This window comes from Watersipora subatra, chromosome 5, assembly GCF_963576615.1.
Source record: "Watersipora subatra chromosome 5, tzWatSuba1.1, whole genome shotgun sequence".
In the NCBI taxonomy this organism is placed as follows: domain Eukaryota; kingdom Metazoa; phylum Bryozoa; class Gymnolaemata; order Cheilostomatida; family Watersiporidae; genus Watersipora; species Watersipora subatra.
In genome coordinates this window covers 54,822,999-54,845,146 of record NC_088712.1, presented here as the reverse complement: position 1 = coordinate 54,845,146, position 22,148 = coordinate 54,822,999, and the positions used below count along the sequence as shown (strand labels likewise).

At 36.7% G+C, this 22,148-nt stretch overlaps 1 protein-coding gene across 1 annotated transcript; it reads right to left on the bottom strand.

Moving 5' to 3' along the window:
- Positions 1–1,149: 1,149 nt before the first annotated feature.
- Positions 1,150–21,546, bottom strand: LOC137396312 (ceramide glucosyltransferase-like). The gene is made up of 9 exons (XM_068082529.1): positions 21,316–21,546; positions 18,550–18,694; positions 17,888–17,993; positions 8,777–8,878; positions 6,054–6,169; positions 5,731–5,909; positions 5,309–5,395; positions 5,024–5,213; positions 1,150–1,951 (listed from the first exon to the last, which is right to left on the bottom strand). Exons 1-9 carry the CDS (start codon positions 21,426–21,428, stop codon positions 1,763–1,765), a joined length of 1,227 nt encoding a protein of 408 aa, XP_067938630.1. The 5' UTR covers positions 21,429–21,546; the 3' UTR covers positions 1,150–1,762.
- Between the last annotated feature and the right edge of the window lie 602 nt (positions 21,547–22,148).

The following is a 22,148-nucleotide window of genomic DNA, read 5'->3' as shown; positions in this document are numbered from 1 at the left end:
GCAGCTTAGAAACCGCCTGTGGAAGTAGCTCATGAGAAAAGAGATATCAATTGGCATGCCAGGAAACCATTAAAATATATCATACCTGTAACAGACACGACCAAGACAGTTCGAGTTAGTCATCATTTCCAATCATTGTACTCTCATGACATACTAAAGACAAGTTCACTCAATTGCTAACCCTCTGCAACATAAAGAATAGAACCTGAGCGCCTACACACCTTCTCACAGAGTAACAGAGACATCTATAAAAAAAGAACAGCTCCAACGACTCAGGGTCTCTCTGTCTGCGGTCAATCTATCTATCTCTCCTTCCTGAAGGACCTGCTGAGGCGCGTTCCTCAGCCTGTGGAGCTTTCCTCTCTCTTCCTCTGGAGCCTCCATCTTTTCCATCTACCTATGGAGCCTCCTTCTCCATCATCAGCTGATCCTGTTCCACTTCCCTATCTCAACTACCGAGCCTCTACATATAAAGACTGCCATGACTCCTATCTGACTATCAAAATTCGCAGCCGTACGGACCGAGCAAGCAAACACGAATAACCGTTCGAGTAAGGGTGTAACTTTTATTAGCTATTTCAACCTTTTGTCATTAATATTATTGTTAGAATTTTGTTAGTTGTGTATTTTAATTGTTGGACTTATAGAATGACAAATTAATTTTTGCTGGTACACATCAGTATTGCTTACAATAGCTTAACACCTTCACTTGTACCCGAACCAGTAATACTCAAATTAGTCCCCATGTGACAAAGCAGAGGTACACAAACTAAACATAGTCAAAATAGAATGAAATGACAAAGCAAATTCAACGCTGATGTTGTGTGTGGATTTGGATTAGTTATGCATAATATAATTTCTCCACATCCACTCATAACAGTCTAGCAGAAAAACATTTTGGCTATAGGTAAATTTCATTAATTCAAGTATTCACTAATGCATTAAGTTATCTGCTGTCAAAAAGGAATTGTCTTCTCTGTACAACATCTTGTTGTGATCCGCTTATTGAACTTCTTTTGACCATTTGATGTTTTACAAGAAATGTCATTTGATTGCGTGACAATGCGAATTGATTAGTTTTTGATCTTGACATTTTATTTGAAGGTTTCAAAAAGAACCTTGTAACACATGAGAAGGGGCCTTCTGAAATAAACATACAAAATAAAAATTTATTTTAAATGCTGTAATAAACAAGTAGTAATTCAACATAACTTGCAAAAACATCGAAATATACGAAAAACATAACTTGCTAACTTAATGAGAAACTAAGCAAATACTAGTAGCTGATAGCAATCTCAGACTATATTTTCATTCAGTAAACAATGTATGCAGGACAGGTGACTGGTAGGTAAGGAATATTCTCACCATAACAGAGTATTTGTAAATAGAACATATCAGAGATAAGCTTACTTTGATACTTGTATCGTACTTTGTATTACATTGACATTAGACATTGACTGTACAGATATTTGATTGGTTATAAAATCGATATTTGATTTGCTATGAAGCAGCTAGATACAAGTTGATTACATAATGAAATCCAAGTCATCACCGCTGACAGCAAAAACTGTTCCGCATATAAAACAGGTAAAGTAGTATATGTATGAGTTAGTATATAACGGTAGTGGTCAATTACACAAGCGAAGTTAAGAGCTGTGAAAATGATTCAATTACTAGCATGAGTTCATAAGATTAGATTCGATGATAAAGACTAGATTCTACGTGGAATGTTATGGATCAAAATGTGAGCATGCCTATTCCATCACATCTGGCAGACTTTTTTCTGTTCATGGGCATGCTCTGCCGTGCCTCCGTAGCGAACCAGGAACTTTTTACCGGCCCAAACCACGTATTTGGTAGACATTGTCCGAGGTATGAGGTAGAGAGGAGAAAGTTCACGAAAAAACCATGCTTTGCTATAGGAAAATATTGAGAAGGCCGGCCTTTTATTCTAAAAAGAGAATATGTCAAGGTCATCATAGCTGCCTGCCTACCAATGCTGTGAAAACCTCAATTCACTATAACTAGGATGGCACACAGGTATCCTTATTTATAACGATGGACTATACTCCTCATATAAACTGCGGAATGTTGATTAACCTTAAATCAACCTTTCCAAAACTCCTACATTTGCGCAAACATTCTACCCAGAAAAACAACCCATTTCATTGGCTATATTTTGTTTTATCTAAAGTCAACTTACAGTAAAGTGGTGGTTAGTTGTTCAGCGCTATGATTTTTGATTCCCGGTTCAAACATTATGAGTTACTTTCTCTTTTTTTTAAAAGTTACTCATTTATAAATATTTATGACAATGGGGCCGTATCTACAACCCCACAATGACTACTACATCATTCTTGACTACGGTTAACATTACGGCCAAAGTGGTGGTTTGTAAACATAAGTGACCCTCAGTGAGTCATTTGTCTACAAAGTGGTACAACTCCAACGCTTTGATTTTACTCTCCAAAATTTTTAACCTTTCACATTAGCTGATTGGAGAAGCAAAAACCAACGAAAATCAGCAAGCAATGAATGGGTGACACTGACGTGACACAAATGCCCGCACAATGAGTGACATGTGTCACTCATTGTCTGTGCATTATTGTTATTGTGTCAGAATCACTGACAATGAGTGACACTGCTTATAAAATCAACCTCTCCCAACCCAAATAAGCCAGCTTAAAAATGTGGCCATGACTCCAGCGTACTTAAGAACTTCAGAAAATTCTGAGACAAGCATTAAAATTGTGTACTGGTTGGATAACTATACTTCAAAAACTGTTTTAGCAAAAAGAACTTGAGTTGATGTGGCACTGGCTAGATGTAACAGCGGACAAATGTTTTACACACATTGATTCTTTGGTAATATTCAGACGAATATTGAATGTAGCAATCACTAAATACTGTATGTTAACACTTTCACTACAGAATCTTTTGTTCGTTTTGACAGAATAAATTTTATACAGAAAGATTTTTGCTAACATATACTAGTGTGAAAGCCAGAGCTTCTCTCATAGAGCTTTAATCTTAAGGTTTTTGAAATCAGCAGAAAACTCTGCGCAAAAATCAATACATTTGACAAACAAAAACCATGTTTATTATTTTTTTAGTTTACTGAATTCAGCTGCAAAGGAAAAATGCTATTATCTTGTCAGTTTAACCAAAACGCAGACCTCCTTCCTCTAATGTAAAAATACAGTTATCAGAAATATCTGAGGACAATTATTAACGAAGTTCACTAGCAGAAATACGTTGAGGCCATTGTTAATATTAACACTGTTAACAACTTTTCTTTTCATCCATCCTAGGCCAGAAATAAGAAAAAATGGGAACCGTTAGTATGCTGTGAATTCTAAAAAGAAAAATAGCTGGTCTCTTTTATTTTTGGCAAAATGATAACTCAAAATCTTAAATTAATTGTGGTAAAGTTAATCCTTTATCAATGTTTTTTGTAGAGATACTAAGGCAAACCGTTATAAAAGCTTTCCGACAGAATGAATTATATACACAAGCAGTAGTAAGACTTTCCATGGAGAAAGTGTCAACAGTTGCTAGTCTAGAAAATTAAGTCTCCAATAAAAGAAATCCTCAAGCTGATGACATGCTACATGCGCATGCTGCCATCTGGCAAAACAAGCTCATGTAATTAAAGTGTTAAATCTCGACACACCTCGATGTTTGAACTTTTCAAAACACGATGTGAAACTGGAGTGAATATCTGTCCCAACTTTTGAAAAGATTTTGTGAAGAAAAAGTGAAAAATCTGATAGGAAATGCAAATAAAACAGTAATAAAAATAGATAAATTAAGGCAATTTAAAACGTATTTCTAATGCAGCATTTCTATCACTCACTCTACCACCAAACCTAAGTATTGCTAAGCTTGCACTACCATTCATAGAGCTCTTAGTGCAACTAAAACATCTTTTTAATGATTAAAACTTAATTTAATTTTTATATATCATTTACGGTTTTAAATTTGCTTCTTTACATAATTCATTTGTTTTGATAATATACTATATGTAAATAACTGAAGTATTTATCATTGATTTTAGAATGCTAGAACAAATTAAATAGAATGTCAAGCGTTCTTATCTGAATACTTGCCACAACATACAATCATTTAGACACGCAAAGCGAAGATTGACACGAATTAACCTTTGCTTGCCAGGTTTGACGGTATGAAACAGTTAAAGTGCAAACACACTAGGCGATTTTATCGCGTGCGTCATGAGGAGCATGGAGATATAGCTGATGTGTGCCAAAACACACTTGAGCGATTCACCAGCAAACGATAATGCGGGCACACTCACAAACTGTCAGCAAAAATCCGTATCATCGGAGTTGTTAATAAATTCAAGTCAATATGGCGCCTTCTAGACAACGACGTAAACAATTTCTGCTTCTGTTATCAGGCCTATCTCACTTTCACGAATTGTACACTACGAGAAGACATAAGAAAAAACGATTCTTGTATTTTTAACGGTGATATTTTATGATTTTTATATATAGTTTACTGCAACGATTAACTCCCAAATGTTGGTTTTCAACTGGATTTCTTTGTACTTTTAATGTGTTGTGTTGTACAGGACTGGGTGTGCTCTTATTAAATCTACGAACCATTTCCTCATTCAGTATTCATTTTGAAAATGCTTCAATCGTAACAAAATAGCAAAATATTGTTGCTGTGCGTTGATGAGCGTTGGCACGGAAAAATTAACAGCCAGAGCATTACATTCTGGATAAAACCAACCAATCGAGATGCATCTTGCGCATGATAAAGTTCTGATAGAGAAATTCTAGCGTTATCGCTCTGCAAGAGCTTGCTGAACGAGTTCTAGAGCAGATTAGCGGCTCGAAGCGTGATATCGCACCAAATACTGCCTAGCGTGTTTGCACCTTTAAAAATAAAAACTAATCATTTGAAATATTAGTAGAACCTAGACATTTAATGCATTATTACCGAACTGTAAAAAACTGTAAAATGAACAACAATGATAAAAGTAAGAGAACTAGTTTACCTGCATAACAGTGAGGAGTATATAGTCGGCAATAAGCCAGGAGAGAAAATGAAGAGGCAAGAATATATACGGCTGTATGCTAAACATATAGTAGACAGCTAGCGCCGTGAAAGGACCGAGGAATATGTGCTCCTGAAGTGGCTCAAGAAGTATGAGTATAGGCACCTGCGTATGTCGTAGGTACATCCACCTGCAACATCAAACTTTCCATGTGTTTTTGCCTGCTAAATGCCCACCATAGCAAGCAAGCAGGATCATACATGGTCGCCCACAATGCGAACATACCTTGACATGCGCGCTTGATAAGATTTGATTGAACTGAGACCTGGATTCTGTAGAGCTGGTTGGCTGCACAGAACTAACCTCCAGCCCCTAAAACACACAAAATCATACTTTTAGTTGAGGTCCAGAATGTCTGTTAACATCGTTAACGATGTCTGATCAATGTTTGCTTATAGGTACTAAGGCGAGCTGTTATAAAGGCTGTCAATGGCGGAAAAGCCAATCCACATCAAATCGGCTCAACAAGAGAGTTGCAGCCCTTGGCAGTGCCACCAAGATACAATTTTTTTTTTAATTTCAGCTACATAAAGGCAGAAGATTGACCATACAACTGGTACTTTCCCATGAGCGCACAACTGCATTGCTAGTCTACAGAGAGCAAGCTAAATGCTGACAATGTTTTGTTTATTTGCCTAGGAACCTACTTGTTTATGATTACTTGTGCAAGAAAGTAGTCCTCCCCGAGGTAACAACCTAGACTCCGTAGGCCTCCCTCTTCATCAAGGATCTTTTTGCGGAATATGCATGACATGCTTGTCAAACAGTTGACACCAAATGCATTTGCTGCCATGTAGACCCTAGCTTGAGCTCCTCCAAACCATAACTATAAATATATTAACTTTTAAGCGAGAAATTCAAACATCAAATCAACAATATCAAATACTTGAATTTTGAAGGAAATAGTTTGAATCCTGTGTAAGATAATAAAGGCAATTTCCGTAACTGTAAGATATTGCACTTAACTCACCTGCTCTACCTGTCGAGAGAATCTCAAGTCACCATCACACATAACAGGCACCTGGTGCACAATGCCTACCTTATCTGTCATGTGATTCACCATATCTGTGAGTGCATCTGGCTGTGCTACAACCGAAACAACTGTTTGAATGGATTTTGTACACTATAAAAAAGGCTTGCATGATTCATCCTGCAAAGGGTTGTCTTTCCATGACATGCATAAGCCCAGAATTAGACTGAATTGAGAAGATTTCGACTGCATAGCTTCTGAGCAGGGAAATTGTGACTATGAGACATTTGAGACATCAATAACTAACTAAAGACATCTCGAATGTAAGCATTGAACAGAAGGGAAAGGTGTGGCATAGAATCATGCATTCAGAAATGTAGATTTATTAAAATCAGAATGGTTGACACTTCAAACAGATGCAAGCGAGCACAACAGCTGGCATCTGAGCTCTTTTATAATTTATTATTTTGAGACCCATTTCTCTATTAGCTGGCATTGCTTACATCTGATTATGTTATCAATATATGCAATAAAACATCTATCATATCATTACTGAATTATTTGTGTGAAATGATATTCAATATGCATTGCATGCCCTCCCCTCCCCCCCCAACAATGCTTTAGTAGGTCAGTCTTCATAATGCAAGATAAGAGATGCCTTGCAAGGCATGGCCAAGCAAAACAATATTCAATTTCATCATGCCGAACATTTCGAAACAATTCTTTCACAAAATCAAACCGGAGAAACTGCCGAGTTACAGATAGCTACAGGTCAAGCCAGGTTTTGGCACATCGACTTTCAGAGTGTAACAACAAAGCCTAACGGAAAGTGCTATGAACATATTATAGGAATTAGTATGCTGGCTGCTCCGTGTGCAGTGAAAAATCATCATATGTAACAGCTGTGCGCATAATTATTCTTAGATGTGGAAAGGTGGCTGAGTGTGGCAGATGGTAGTGAACTTTGCTTTGAAGCCGAATATCTAAGTTTGATACAGTGTAATCTTTTTCCTGACGCTCTTAGCGTGGCGACAGACGGACGGACACGGCTCGTGGTAAAAACTGTTAAAATATAGAAATGTTTCTTTCATAACATGACCTATGCAGAATTGCACTTTAGCGAGTGCCTAGTAAAGGATACTCGAACCAAAGAGTTATTCTTTTATCAAAGGACAAAGGATTCACCACAATAGCGAATACCAGTTATTGTTACAAATCCGAGTGATATTCTTAACTGTAATAGAATTGAACAATGTCATGTGAGACGAGTCTAGTGGCATTGAACAAGTCATGTTAGTAAACGCTAGCAGCATTAAACAATGGCACGTTAGTCGCTTGAGAGCATTATGAACAAACAGACTGATTTTGATGCCAAGACCATTAAAAACATATATTGAGCACACAACAGTAACACAACAGTGGTAACATTCTAAACACAAGCCAGCACAACCTACATGCAACCTGTGTATCTACACACTGCTTGTAATTGGCCGCTGACGCAGGTTGTGTTTCATATAAATGGTGTGAAGTAGAAAAGTGTCTAGTATTTCACAGAATACTAAATATAAAATAATTTTACAGAATATTTTCCATTGACAGAATCTGTGTTTGATAATGTAATGGTAATTTCCCGACCAAAAGCAATTTATATCAATGGCCCTAAGGAAGTGATTTAATATCTTAATGGACTAACTTAAGATAATTCTGAAGTCGTCTTTTCACAAATATTGACTACAGCGCACCCTCGGGTTACGATGAACCTGTCATACGATTTTTTTGCCCTGCGATGTGAAACACACTGATTTTTTGCCCACTCCATATGAAATATTTTTCGCTATACGGAATCAACAAAAATTTCTTTCGAGATTCAAATTTGGCAGTCGGTGCGCTGATTACATCGGTATAACAAATATGCCAATAAGCTATTTGCTGAAATCCCTCTAACAACGAACGAAATAAATACGATGTTCGATCTCAGTCAGATTGGCCTTATTTGTTATTAGATATAATGAAAATGAAACCGAAAACAAATAGGTGATAAAATTTTAGCAATGAGAAAGTTGAAGTTCAATAAAATGGTTAAAAATAAATACAAAAACTTAACTTTAAGTAAATTTAACATAAATGTTATACATCTACCTCTAAAGTAAGAACTCCCTAAAGTATGTACTGCACCTATTACATTGCAGCGTTATATTTTATTGCACATTATAACCACTGAAAACACTAAAGTTATTGTAGGTAACTATAGTTACTAAACTTAACATATTATTTTGTTACTATTTTTAATATGTACACATAGCATGTATGTATATAAATATTTGATGATTTTACCTGGGCTGTTTGCATTAGATATTTACTATGGGTTTTTATACCCCTTTATACGAATTATTCACCTTACGACGCCAACACTGAAACGATTTAAAATTGTCGGGCAGGGTTCCACTGTACTCACTAGATATCTCAGATTTCTTACTGAGCAAAAATAAAACTACTGCCATATATCTCCATAATTCTTATTACCGAAATAAAATTATCCTGAGACATCTCAAGCTCAAACATAACAAGTTCAGCTAATAAATAAACAAAGTTTCATCCCTTACAATTCTTATCTAGTTTTCTACCACATTTTATCCTGTGTTATTGCATAACTATTGCATAACTGGGTTCATTTTAAAGCGCTTTACCAAAAATAGGTCAACGAATAGAAGAGCGTAACTTACTTTTAATCCCAGCATCAGAGATCATGAAGAGGGGATACTTAGCCTGATCATACGCATTGAGCATATTATTTACCTTGGGGTTGATAACTGCATTCTGGGCGCCTGCAATAACATCATACGATAAACATACAACATGTTTCCAATAAAAGTATCTGTCTATTTACGAGATGCATGGCAAGTGGTCTGGGAGGAGAGGGAAACCGCCACAGTGTATATGTATAACAGTGTATAACAAGCCACATTGTATATGTATAACAGTGTATATGTATAACAGTGTATAACAAGCCACAGTGTATATGTATAACAGTGTATAACCAGAATACTCTGCATCAAGTGCCCTTGTAAGAAAAACTCGCGCAAGTGTAGCTAAAAAAGCAAAATCAAGGAATGATTTAGAAAAAACTAATTAAGTCCAGGGTAAAAGTTCACATAAATCTGCTGTTTTTCTTTCTGCGAATATATAGATGCTGTTTGTTCACACAATAAATAAATCATCCCTATCGTTGTTGTTTTTGTCATCCAGAAACACAGTCTCTATGTTTTATGTTAAAAGGATGCTTTTCCTCAGCTACCCCCCCCCTCCATTGGCGACACTCGACTGTCGCTAAGGTAAAAAGACTAAGTATTATTATTCTCTCATGTAGTATAACTTATAATCCAATTTTACCATGCACTAGTTCCCGGGCAGCTAATACCAGAGTATCGTAGAGATCATCAGGTGTTCCGATAAAGCACAGGGATTATGTAACTATGAGCACAATGTCAGGCAGTTGATTGGTGCAGGTGTTACAATGTCAGGCAGTTGATTGGTGCAGGTGTTACAATGTCAGGCAGTTGATTGGTACAGGTGTTACAATGTCAGGCAGTTGATTGGTGCAGGTGTTACAATGTCAGGTAGTTGATTGGTGCAGGTGTTACAATGTCAGGCAGTTGATTGGTGCAGGTGTTACAATGTCAGGCAGTTGATTGGTACAGGTGTTACAATGTCAGGCAGTTGATTGGTGCAGGTGTTACAATGTCAGGCAGTTGATTGGTGCAGGTGTTACAATGTCAGGTAGTTGATTGGTGCAGGTGTTACAATATCAGGCAGTTGATTGGTGCAGGTGTTACAATATCAGGCAGTTGATTGGTGCAGGTGTTACAATATCAGGCAGTTGATTGGTGCAGGTGTTGCAATGTCAGGCAGTTGATTGGTGCAGGTGTTACAATATCAGGCAGTTGATTGGTGCAGGTGTTGCAATGTCAGGCAGTTGATTGGTACAGGTGTTACAATGTCAGGTAGTTGATTGGTGCAGGTGTTACAATGTCAGGCAGTTGATTGGTGCAGGTGTTACAATATCAGGCAGTTGATTGGTGCAGGTGTTACAATGTCAGGTAGTTGATTGGTACAGGTGTTACAATGTCAGGCAGTTGATTGGTGCAGGTGTTACAATGTCAGGCAGTTGATTGGTGCAGGTGTTACAATGTCAGGCAGTTGATTGGTGCAGGTGTTACAATGTCAGGTAGTTGATTGGTGCAGGTGTTACAATATCAGGCAGTTGATTGGTGCAGGTGCAACAATGCTGGTCTATCAAGCTGAATTTTGCGAGTTCGAATCTTGTTTAGAGTGATTTTCCATTTCAACTTCTAACCGTGACTTTAGACGAACCGACAGATACAACCCTTGATATAATAATGATTAGCAAAGTATATACAAGTCTCATTTAAAAACATGTTTACTTCTATAATTTACATGGATAACCAAATGTTTTTCAGTTCTAGAATGCATTAATATAATTTAAGTTATTATAAAGGGGATTAACTTGTTTGATGTACAAGTTGAGTGATTTACGAGCTTGATCGGAGAACGAATTTAGCTTCTATCTCAAAGAGTGTCCAATTGCATTTTTACTGAGCGACAAGTTAAAGCTCTCTTATATATAGCCGATTGTCTGGTTATCAACGATTTACCATATTATAATATTATGCTGTTCATATAATGCCATTCTTTTACAAAACTTCCATACAAGTACTATGTAACGCGGTAGCACAAGTTAAAAGTTTTTCACCGGTGTAGCTTTTACTCAAATAAATTATTTATTCATAAAAGATGAAGATATATAATACCTGGATAACACTTGTTCATGCAAATGCAGTGATTGAGAATGCTTGACAAGGCTTGAATGCTCACCAGTGTCTATCCTACTGTTTACTTAACTCTAGGACACAACATAGCAAAAGCGCGAGAGAAGATATTTTAACAACACACAACACACGCAGATGAATAGTCGTATAACTATATTAAACATAATGAGTGAATATCTTTAGGGATACCTAGCTGCTTTCTCTCGAAATAAAATCAAAAGCAACCTTCCGCGTCGTCGCAAACACAAAGGGAGTGGTTGACAATGCCTGCTAATTGTTGGCTATCCCATTAGTATTTACTAGTACCAAGGGAGTCTGGTGGGTTGTGAGAGATCATCAGGTGTAATAACTACCAATAACTTCAACTTCTGTGTGGCACATTTTATTTCCTAACATTCTTGGCGTGTCTTTTGACGGACAGACGCGACTCTTATTATAGTAAAGATCTGCAAGGATAAAGTCCATTGGGTGAACCTGTTTGACATTGATCGCTGTTTATGTGTGAAAATGTATGACAGAGATGGCAATGCTTGGTCCAGTTGTTCATGGATATTTCTGGGTGTATTGTGCGTCTTTTACGCATGAGAAATAACCGGTGAGAACCAGTGGTTTACGAAGTCTTAGTCAGGTTAGTTAACCTGACTGTTGCCATAGTTACGGTGGCGCATCATGGGAAATTCGCCTTCATGTGTGTTAGTAATATTACGTTTATATTGTTATCGAAGATGAACTGATACAATTTATTTGTAAATTTTATCAGAGAATATCGGTATTTTTCGATCATTTGCGATTGTTTTTGATGTTTGAGGTGATCTGATTGCCAGGATGTTTGTAGATTAAACTTAATAAAATCTGATCGCGATTAAAACGCTCAGAGGAAGAATACAGCAAAATGACATGACTAGTTGTTATCCTTGCAATAGCTGATATAGGCTATTGCGTTCAAGTTTTATCGATTTTAATTTTGAAACATCCTGGCAATCAGATCACCTCGAGCAGCAAAAACAATCGCAAATGGCAGAACAATACCGATACTTTCTGGTGGAAAAACTCCATGCAAGTTTATCTTTAACAAAGTCTAACATGTATGCAAGAACTGTAACCTTTGACCAGACAAGCTAACTATGTGACAGAAATAATGTGATTCAATCCACTGGCTAGGGTGAATCAAACTTTCAAACTGAAGGAAAATCACAAGCATTCCACAACAGCAACTCCTATTGGCTCAAACGTATAAGACTAACCGATAAAAAACACCAAAAATCTCTAAATGTAGGGAAAAGCAAATCATGATATATCTAGCCTAAAAAGCTAATTGGATTGTGAGAAGCAGCTTCAAGTTATAGGGTTGATTGATGTTTGAGCTATGATGAAAGATATTTGATCAATGAATGGTCAATACACGGAATGATTAGCAAAAACTATAGCCTCTAACGGACATCGGCCCAGCAAAGACCGATAAAAATGCATTGATACAATTGTAGCGATATAATTTTAATGATAGACTTCTGCTCAATGAAAAGAGTCAGCCCTAAAATATGCTTTCAAAATGTTGTTCAAAAGTAGTCGTAATGTTGTAGAAATAATATATATGATAATTACACATTAGAATTGCAAAAACCTTTTTATAACCGAAAAAACTAACAAGAGAGCATAAATAAATACATATTTTTGGAAATTTCCATTCAGTGTTACAACCACATTACACTATCTACACGAAAAATCCTGTTGATATACAAAGGAGGTAATAAAACATAGGTTGACCTTGTGAAGTGTCATGGACCCATGCAAAAGTACACTAATCCGACATTTTCCATGGTTAATTGCGGCTGGGGGACTGACCACCCTGCCAAAAGTGAAAATCCATGAAACAAAAACTAATAAACTTGTTTCTAATTAAGTCATTTTTTCATCAATTGTTAAGTATTTTTCTCTTTCTTCAGTTCATTAGATGATTTTGATAGCTGAGAGCGTTAAGGAGCACTGTGAAATGTGCCACAAGCACTTTGTACTTTTACACTCCAACCACAGCGACTATTATCGCAATAATCTTCACAGAAGGATCATACCGGGCCAGAGTATGTAAGAGAGTTATGCAGTTTATGTATTTTGGGTTTTGATTCATTTCCTTTAATTTTTTTTTAATGAATATTTTTTAGCCCAGAAGCACTGAAGCCGTTAAAGCCGAACAGTGGAATAGGCAGAGATTGCTGCATAGCAATCTAAGTTTTACTAAATTATGGTTACTGACAGAAGGGTGGTTGCGTCTCCAGGGCCGCAAGGAAGCTGAAAACTGAATTTACCAACTGTTTGCAGTGTAACAGAGAATAAGAAGACTATCATGTGATTGTCACATATTCATTCACACAACTTAAACTTAAAGAAGATGGATGTGACATTTGCAATAGCAAAACGGGGGAGGGGAGGTGGGAGGGGGCGCGGCTGTGAACAATAATACTCCATTCCATTGTCTACAGATTTTGACTAGCCACTAACAACAAAAAGCAATGGAGCAACATCGCTAATCGGCTAATCGTCGTCGTCACGCTGAATCATAGGCAGATTTATTGACCTACTAACCACTCCGTGAATGTTTCTTCCTCCATCACCAGCCCACTCTAACTCTATGTGAAGTATTCAGAAAGAGGCAGTTAATTTTTTCTCAACGCTATCGAATATCAGCCAGCAACAGAGAGAGAGACAAAAGCCCTATTTTAATAGTCTATAGCTCATTCAATTCCCAAGGAACTAATATACAACCATAATCCTGCATATGTCTAGCGAATATGAAAAGGCTATTATAATCCTAAGTCCTTGCCATATGCACTTCAACAGGCCATACTTTTACTAACACTGTACTTCCTTCGATTGAAAAAGAAATTGGATCAAATTTCTATAATCACAGAAAATTGCTGATAACAAAACTTTTTATAAATTTTTGCTAATTACAGAAATAAACAACGGATTACATTCTACAAAAGTTATCATATTCCGGTGTATTTTCACCATAGAATTGCAACTTCGGAGATTCCGTTATGAAGTTCTTTACGTTTAAAAGTGTAGCACAAATTTCTTGGTACTTTCAATTTGAAATTAAAATACCGTTAAAGAAAATTTTATTTCCTTATGATGATATGAATAGCCGGGTACAACATATGAGTTTAAACACAATCCAAGTGTCCCTCAAAGCAGTTGAAAGCTTTTGCAATGAGCGTTTTCATTTCTCAAAGAATTTGTCATAAGATTTGTCAATTAAAAAATGAATGCCGTAAAAAAGGCTTCCTTCAAAAGCTCAAGATTTCATAGTTTTGCATAGTTACATGCAGAAACAGACGCTACCCGGGACTAACATTTGAAACAGATAAATTTTAGGTTTATAACCAGAAACAGGAAAACACGAGGGTTTAGATGTTTGATATTAGCCATTTTGGTTTTCACAAAGCAAAATGAAGCTCAAGCTTCAGTTTAAAAAGCTTCAGCTGACAGAGCTTTTCAAAATATACTGTGGAACCTCTATTTGAACGCCACGGCGCTTCATTTTGCAACCTTTCTCCTATAGTGGCAGTCAAACAGAGGTGGCGTTCATACAGAGGTTTTGCGGTAGCTTGAGGGGCTCAATCTGACAAACTTTCATTCAAAACTATTGAATCTGAGCTTTCAACCTACAATATTAAACACCCACTGGTCCACCTCTTGCCTGCCAGTTATTGCTAATTATTCATATCAGCTCATCTAACGACCACAGAGAACATACCAGCATGACCAACATGACCTATGCAAGGATGGATCAGTCAGTATGCTGGTCACTGAAATACAGACGCAGGCTGCAGTCTGAAACACTGTTACTAAAGTGAAGTAGATATTATGATAGTACGGATGTACATATGCACCTGGTCACCATAGCGGTGCACTCCTGTCTCACTTAGCAGCACGCTTTGGAAATAGAAACTATTGATGTGTTGAAATGTTCAAAATGGAATCAAAACTCATTTTCATCTGGCGCGAACTTGCGGACCAACCGCGTCATAGAAAAATAGTGATGCATATTAGTTTATTTTTTTATAAAATTTAATGTTACAAACGTTTAAACACAAACAGCTGCCAACAAAAAATAGTTACATATAAACAGCTTTAGAAAACGATTCAAAGCATTTATAAATATTTGAGCTGGCTGACAACAGAGCAGCCATTGAACTGAATGGGCAGGAAGTTAGCGCCAATTAGCATATCTCTGACCTATCCCCTAATTAGAAGCATCTTACATCGCAGAAGCCACTAATAAATTTTAAGCAAGCAGTTTGAATAAAACAAAGCTAGTCTGATTGTAAATGTTACACATTCAGAGCCAGCATGATGATTATCCCAAAACCACATGCTGATTCTACAGTAAGTGGCTTTATATCGTCAGTGGCTTATATAGACAGTGGACAGTATTGGTCCACTGACAGTTCCCAGCATAGACCTACTAACTATACTTAATATATATCCTTCGTTTTTATTGACGTCATTTTATCGTTGTCGGCCATCTTTATAGACAATTTTATCGTTAAAAACACGAAGCTTTTGCAATGAACTTTTGAAAATATGCTTTTGTTTGCAATTTTTTTTACTATAGTATCAAAACAACAACAATGAGCACTATTAAATAAAAGAATAACAATCGTTTTCTACAAATATGGCGGCTTTTGCGTGACCTAGCGCATCTAGGCCGATCTCTCTCAGCCACAATTAGCTGGCCCCGGCAGTCGGAGCAGGTAATAATTAGGTCAGGTCCATTATTGATTGCCCATAGCTTATCCATTATTAGGGGATTTAACTGGCTCACTGTCGCTCTGTTAACAGGTTGCTATCATGAATGCGTAATAAGGCTGACAATGGCAGTCATAAATATACATTGTAAATCAATGTATCGCAGGTGCATCCCTTGCTCCTCTGAAGATCAGACTAAATAAAATCAAACGCAAACACTGACAAAATTCTCGGTAACCTTTTGAGAGATACAGTTGTTCAACTTGATGGACTTCACTTCGAACTAACTGATGAGCAGGACAACATGTGCCATTGTGACGATGTTGTATTTATACTTCAGCTCAAAAGCCTTTGGAAAACCGGGTTTAAAAAATAAGATAACACCTGTGACACTGTCTACACCTTAGATAAGCTCTACGGTGACAGCGCAAAAAAGAGAAGCCGAGATAGTGTCTAGATCTAAAGGAGATAAACAAAGGGAGAACATCTCTTCTTTTCTCGAGTGTTCAGTATAGGTGCTATCAGTTGCTAATCACTATCCAACTTTTGCAAAGGATGAAATCTGAAAAGTCTGTTATGGCATTTCCGTCAAATGAAGCAGGTGATTGCATCAAGCGTTATACAGTGTCTATAGGGCATGTAGGGCAGTTGGTTAATGATACAGAACATAAAACTAGACCATAGTAGCTAGGGTAGCCTATATCGGCTTCAATGACAAATGCAAAACATTGATTCCAAACAAATGGCTGTTTTGAGCTTTGAAGAGCTTGTAATCACATATCCACATACTTTGCACCTACCACACAGCAGAGTAAATCATGGTGACCCTTTTGATACCAAATAACTGTAATGTTAATTTTGTTGCAAGTCAACCTTAAATCTATGTATTACGGAAACATTGAAAAAAAATTCTACTATTTCATTGAGTCTGTTAGTCTGTGCACACAGGATGTGCTTCCACATTTTTGTCCGATTTCATCCAAATTTGGTACGCAGATGCCCCGTGCCTTCTGACAGGTCGCTCAAATTATTTGGTCTCAAAACTCCGCCTCGTTCCTGAGAACGAGCCTCTTAAAAACTACCTGCTGGCTATCTGAGTGAAAATGATATAAATCCTGATACAAATACATCACCAGGCTCACTACTAGTAAATAATCTACTACAATAACAGGCAATAAAAAACAAATGGCTCGATTTTTAACTAGATTATCTAAAATTGTTCATTCAAAATCCGTATTCATGAAAACAAATCAAGCATTATTAGATTTTAAACAGATAACTTCTAACAATAGCTAAACTTTACTTTTAAATTTCCAAATTGTATGAAGGAAGAATATCTTGCTGGGGCACACAACATGATGTACACACAAGCCTGTTGATGTAATTCTATAAACACTACTTACAAACTAATTCGAAAGATTCAAATACAGACTCTTTCTGTAGATGTGGCATCTACTTTGACCTTTGTACTATAATTACCCGCTATGTTATGTAATTACAACAACGTAGTGTGATGAATACATGGGGAAATGTATTAGTACAACCAACAGCAGAAGCACTTTTATCTTGCGTTCATGCATCGGTAAATCATCAGCATTGGCAGCATACCTCATACAATTATATTTTGCCAAAAAATGACCTCCTTATGTAACGGCCTCCAAAACTAGTTTTTTATTCTTAAAAAACATCTGTAGCCACAGTTGGATGTTGGCGAAAAAAGATTGTACTGGAAAAAGATTTGAACTCGTGACATTCAGTTATTGGTAGACTGACACTCAACAACTACACAAACACCTTCCATCATATCAAAGTAATTAGGCAGATAGTTATAGTGCTATATCGGCACAAGAGATGACCTCTCACAATACACGTGATGATCTCTCGCAATACACGTGATAAACTTTCAGAGCACACGTGATGACCTCTCACAATACACGTGATGACCTCTCACAGCACACTGTACCGCCATGGAACTAGTACAAATGAAGATTAAACTAAATGTCAGCAAATTCAGAGAAACCTTTAGTATCAAGTGGTTGGACATAGCTAAATCACTCCCGGAATCCCAAACATAAACCGACATCTAAACTTGGTATCCTAAAACTAGGACAACAGCGATATTTTTTGTAAAATCAGGTTTACAGCAATACGAGCTGTCATATCAGCTTTTCTGAGCAATGCCAGACTTCTTATCATGATGTAAACACCCCTGACCCTATGACAGCTGTAATATCTTACCAATAAATACTCTGGCATCAACTAGCGGGTGCTTTGCAATAAGACCATTGACCAACTCTATTAGATCAGTTGATGTGCGATCTTGAATACAAAAGAGCAGCTCATACTGAAAATATAAAAGAATTGCACATAAACTTGATAAATGTTCGGAATAAGTAACACTAAACTCTTTATTCAACACCTGAACCGATAAAAATGAATTACCAGGTTTGATAAACCGAGCGTAAAATCTTAGATGGCATGAAATACATTTAGTTTTTCAGGGTATTTGGATGCCCGATGACATCAGCCAACACTGAAATAACTAGGTGCATAGTTATAAAGTATCTCTTGAAATAAGAATAAATGATAATAATATGAATAATAATAATAAATGATAACAAAAAACTGCAAACAAATTGTTGAAATAAAACATTTCAATCTTAAAATATTTGTTTATTGCGCGAGCATTTGTTTTCCAATATTGTTATTTATTACTTTCAGAGACAGGTGGTTAGAAAGACCAACCTAAACTATTTATTACGAAGTCTCTCACTGATCTGTTGATTGATGACACCACAGAAATAGCTCTGACACTCGACTACTGAATCAACGCTAAAGAATGCAAATACCAGCAAAATGATTGATTGACAAAACAGAATATGTATATCGAGGTTGAATACCTTTGGATAATCAAGTTGGAAAAATGAACTCAGGTTCTCTGCAAGATTGGGGTCATCCGAGGAACCGAGTGGCTTTGTTATACTGACACCTGGAAGGCAAGATTTCTCCCCATCAACTGTGACAGTGCCATGAAGATGCACCTTGCTGTAAATTTATAGTATCGTGGTGAGGCCAAGAATTATTGGTCAAGATTTGGCAAGCTTGCACCCATGTATTTTGGTATTGAGACAGATACCCTTTAGCCATGCTAATACAATTCAAAAGGAAAAAGGGTCATCTAAGCGTGTAGAAACGAGTCAAAATGGGAAACACACTATATGCGAACATACGGAATGCTGCTGGTATACAAAAGCTTGTCGTGGATCATCCCTGTCGCTTGATAATGGATGATCCAAGTCAATGAGAAAGGTAATCGATCTGTACATAAACATGACCAACATTCGTCTTTTTGTGAAATACACTGTACATAATGTGAAGCATTGGAGAAAGCGATCAATAAGGAATGCCTGGGTAAATACTTCAACATGTGATGTATGCGCTATTAAGCCTCTGCACAGTGAGTTCCTGATCTTGGAGTCTATGGTAGAGGCCAGATGATATTAAGAAACGTGGGCATACCACTTGACATGTAGAACAATGCTTGGCAATATTCATTTATATTGCATCTTGGCTCGGTCATAGCTAAAAAAAACCTCACAATTCTGCTACACGTTGAGGTTAGAAGCCCTATCAATAAAAGATCTTCTAATAAAGTGTAACAGTTTTGAAGTGCTGTGTCAGCCTGAGAAGCTTTGTGTACGTGCTTTAAATGCTGTGAAATGATTAATCCATTTACATCTTTCATTTATCCTATTGATTTGAACAAAAAATTAATCATACATCTAAATCCTTTCATTTAAGTTTGAATGTTTCCATGTTAATTACCAAACGCCAGAATTTTTATGCTTTAGTAACCTTGTCTATTCAGAGAGGCTTGTACGACACTTCTAAGTTTCTTGCGCTATTTTGTAAATTACGGTGAACCAGGCTTAGCGGGTTTTAATATGGATTGTGTTTCAATGACAAATTAAATTGGAATACTGCATGGATTTGTCTTGTATTTGGCCAATAAAGTGTGATCAAGCCTAGCAGATTAGTGCTGCAGCAGCACATAGTTTGCTGAAGCAACAACAGTTGTAGGCAAGTTTCTAAACGAAATAATTTAGTTAATCCATGTCCACATCGAGTTGAATCGTATAAATCTAGTTGAATGAATAAGCAGCTAAATTATAATATTCTGAAAATCAGTTGCATAACCAATCATTTTTGTTTGATCGGTCCAAACTTTATTTGTGAGCTGGCCTTAGCTTTTTTGATTTATTTGGAAAACCATTCACTTAAGTTTAATTGATCTGGGCAAGTAAATTTTTTCTTTAAGAGTCTGTGTTGAAATTGTAAGGAACAAATACTCTATAATCGATAAAGCTTTCACTTCAGCCAATCAAGCCCAGTCTGAATTCAATCTGATCAGTCAGGACAATATTAGTTCAAATCTACAGAGACTGCTCATAGTCTAGAAAACTGCACTTGAGGTCAGTGCATTGACATATTTGCAGCAAATTTCAATTATCTTGTGACATTATGTTGAGCTTTATATAAATATATGTTAAAATACTCCAAAAAAATCTGCATTATTCAGCGATAAGAAACAGCTCTGACAATAAGAACCGTGAAACTGTAATGATTTATATCTAAGAATTCATTTTAATATTTTATTTACAATCTGTCAAATTTAAAAAACAATCAAATTCACAGTTTAGCGAATTATTATAAAGAAGCAGCTATTAACATAAGTAAGTTGTTAAATAAAGAATATATTCTATCTATCTATCTATCTCGATAAAATATCTCTTGTGGCCCGGTAAGCCTTTAGAGATAAGATGCGACTATAACGAGAAAAGAGATCAGATATTCTTGTAAAATCGAGAGTTAAATAAAATCTGCTATTGAGCTTGTTCCATATATATCAAAACTTCATGACTCGGTTAAAAAATGAGAACTTCACGGCATCTGTATTAATAGTGTGCCTAATATTAGACCCACGAGTAAAATAGGCGGAGTTGCACAGTGTAAACTTTTTAAAATCGACCATAAGGTCTTGATTTAAAATTTTCAGTAAAGTGTTTTTATCCTTAGTGCATCTTCTCTCTTCAAGAGTGTGCCAAGACATGTTTTCCATTGAAGATGTAATACTGTCATACTTTCTAAAACCGTTTGCCCATGTGAACGCTCTTCTGTTTATGGCTTCTAAATCCCTAATGATGTACATAAAATGTGGATTCCACACCTCTGAAGCATACTCCAGTAACGGACGACATACACTAAAATAAGCCGTTCTCTTAACAGCATGGGAAGTTCCTTTGAGAGTTCGCATAAGCATGTAAAGGGTGGTATTAGCCTTACGCACAATAAAATTTATATGATCACTAAAATTGAGTGATTTAGAAACCTGTATGCCCAGGTACACAAAGGAATGGGATGAAATAAGCGGAGTGCCTCCATAACTGTATGTATGCAAAAATTTAACCGGCTCCATTGACGTGGATGTGCATTTAGCTACATTAAACTTTAGCTGCCAAGATCCGGCCCATATTAACGTATGATCGTTTTTTCCCAACGTTCTTGACAGTGAATATTGGTATAAATTAACAATGTTTATCTCACCAAAGACCGTATTCATGTGCTTCTCAAGTAGTTTAATGAAGCACTACAGATGAAGCACTTACCCATATATGAATGCGGCAAGGTACATCAGCCACACGATTGACCAAGCTAGAATAGCTATACAGGCCAAAATAAACAGCCAGTCTACTCCAAGAAGTGCTCTAAGTCGATTCATTCTTCAGCTTAGACAGTCGATGCAGTAGCTACTGCGTAATCTAAAGAGCATTATCCTCTTGAATTACTTTCAGGTGCTCTAACTTGGCACGACTGTTCTATTTTCTGTAATTCATATGAATGTCCTTGACCTAAACCAAATCATAATAGTAGCGCTTCCGCTGCCTAGTACGCACATGTACGGTAAGTGAGCAAAGTGTAACGCTTGTAATCTTTAGAAAACGAGCTAACAATTTTGAGCAAACGGTCCAACAATTTTGACTGTCGTCAAGGCTCGTGTTGAATTCGAAAAAAAGAATTTCGAGCTGATTACTTCCGAAAAAATTTGAAAGTATCATTTTTTTAAAAACATAAAAAACAAACAGTAAATTTGACTAAAATTTTAGTGGGCTAAAAAACCTTCCAAATGTCTCGTTCACGTTTATTCGAACGCTGCCTCGCTACCAATGATTTTCGATTCGATATTCAACTTTAACTTCGGAAACCTGCTTGCACTTCTCCGTAAAGCTTTTATTAATGCTGTAGATTTTTTTGACAATAACGAAAGAAACTCAAAACGTAACACTAGATATTACTGTATATTTGTATGAAATAAAAAGCACATGCAACCAGACCTGCCACCCCAAGAGTGGGGCAATGCGTGAAATTTGGTTTTGGGGCAATTGATGTACCAATGATAGTGTATATAAAATTGTAGAAATTGGGGCAAAAATCTCACGCA

Coding starts and splice junctions, on each gene's coding strand:
- LOC137396312 (XM_068082529.1), bottom strand. CDS start 21,428: ATGAATCGACTTAGAGCACTTCTTGGAGTAGACTGGCTGTTTATTTTG. Junction 18,695..21,315: donor CTTGCCGCATTCATATATGG/GTAAGTGCTTCA, acceptor ATAAATTTACAG/CAAGGTGCATCTTCATGGCA. Junction 17,994..18,549: donor TCCAACTTGATTATCCAAAG/GTATTCAACCTC, acceptor TTATATTTTCAG/TATGAGCTGCTCTTTTGTAT.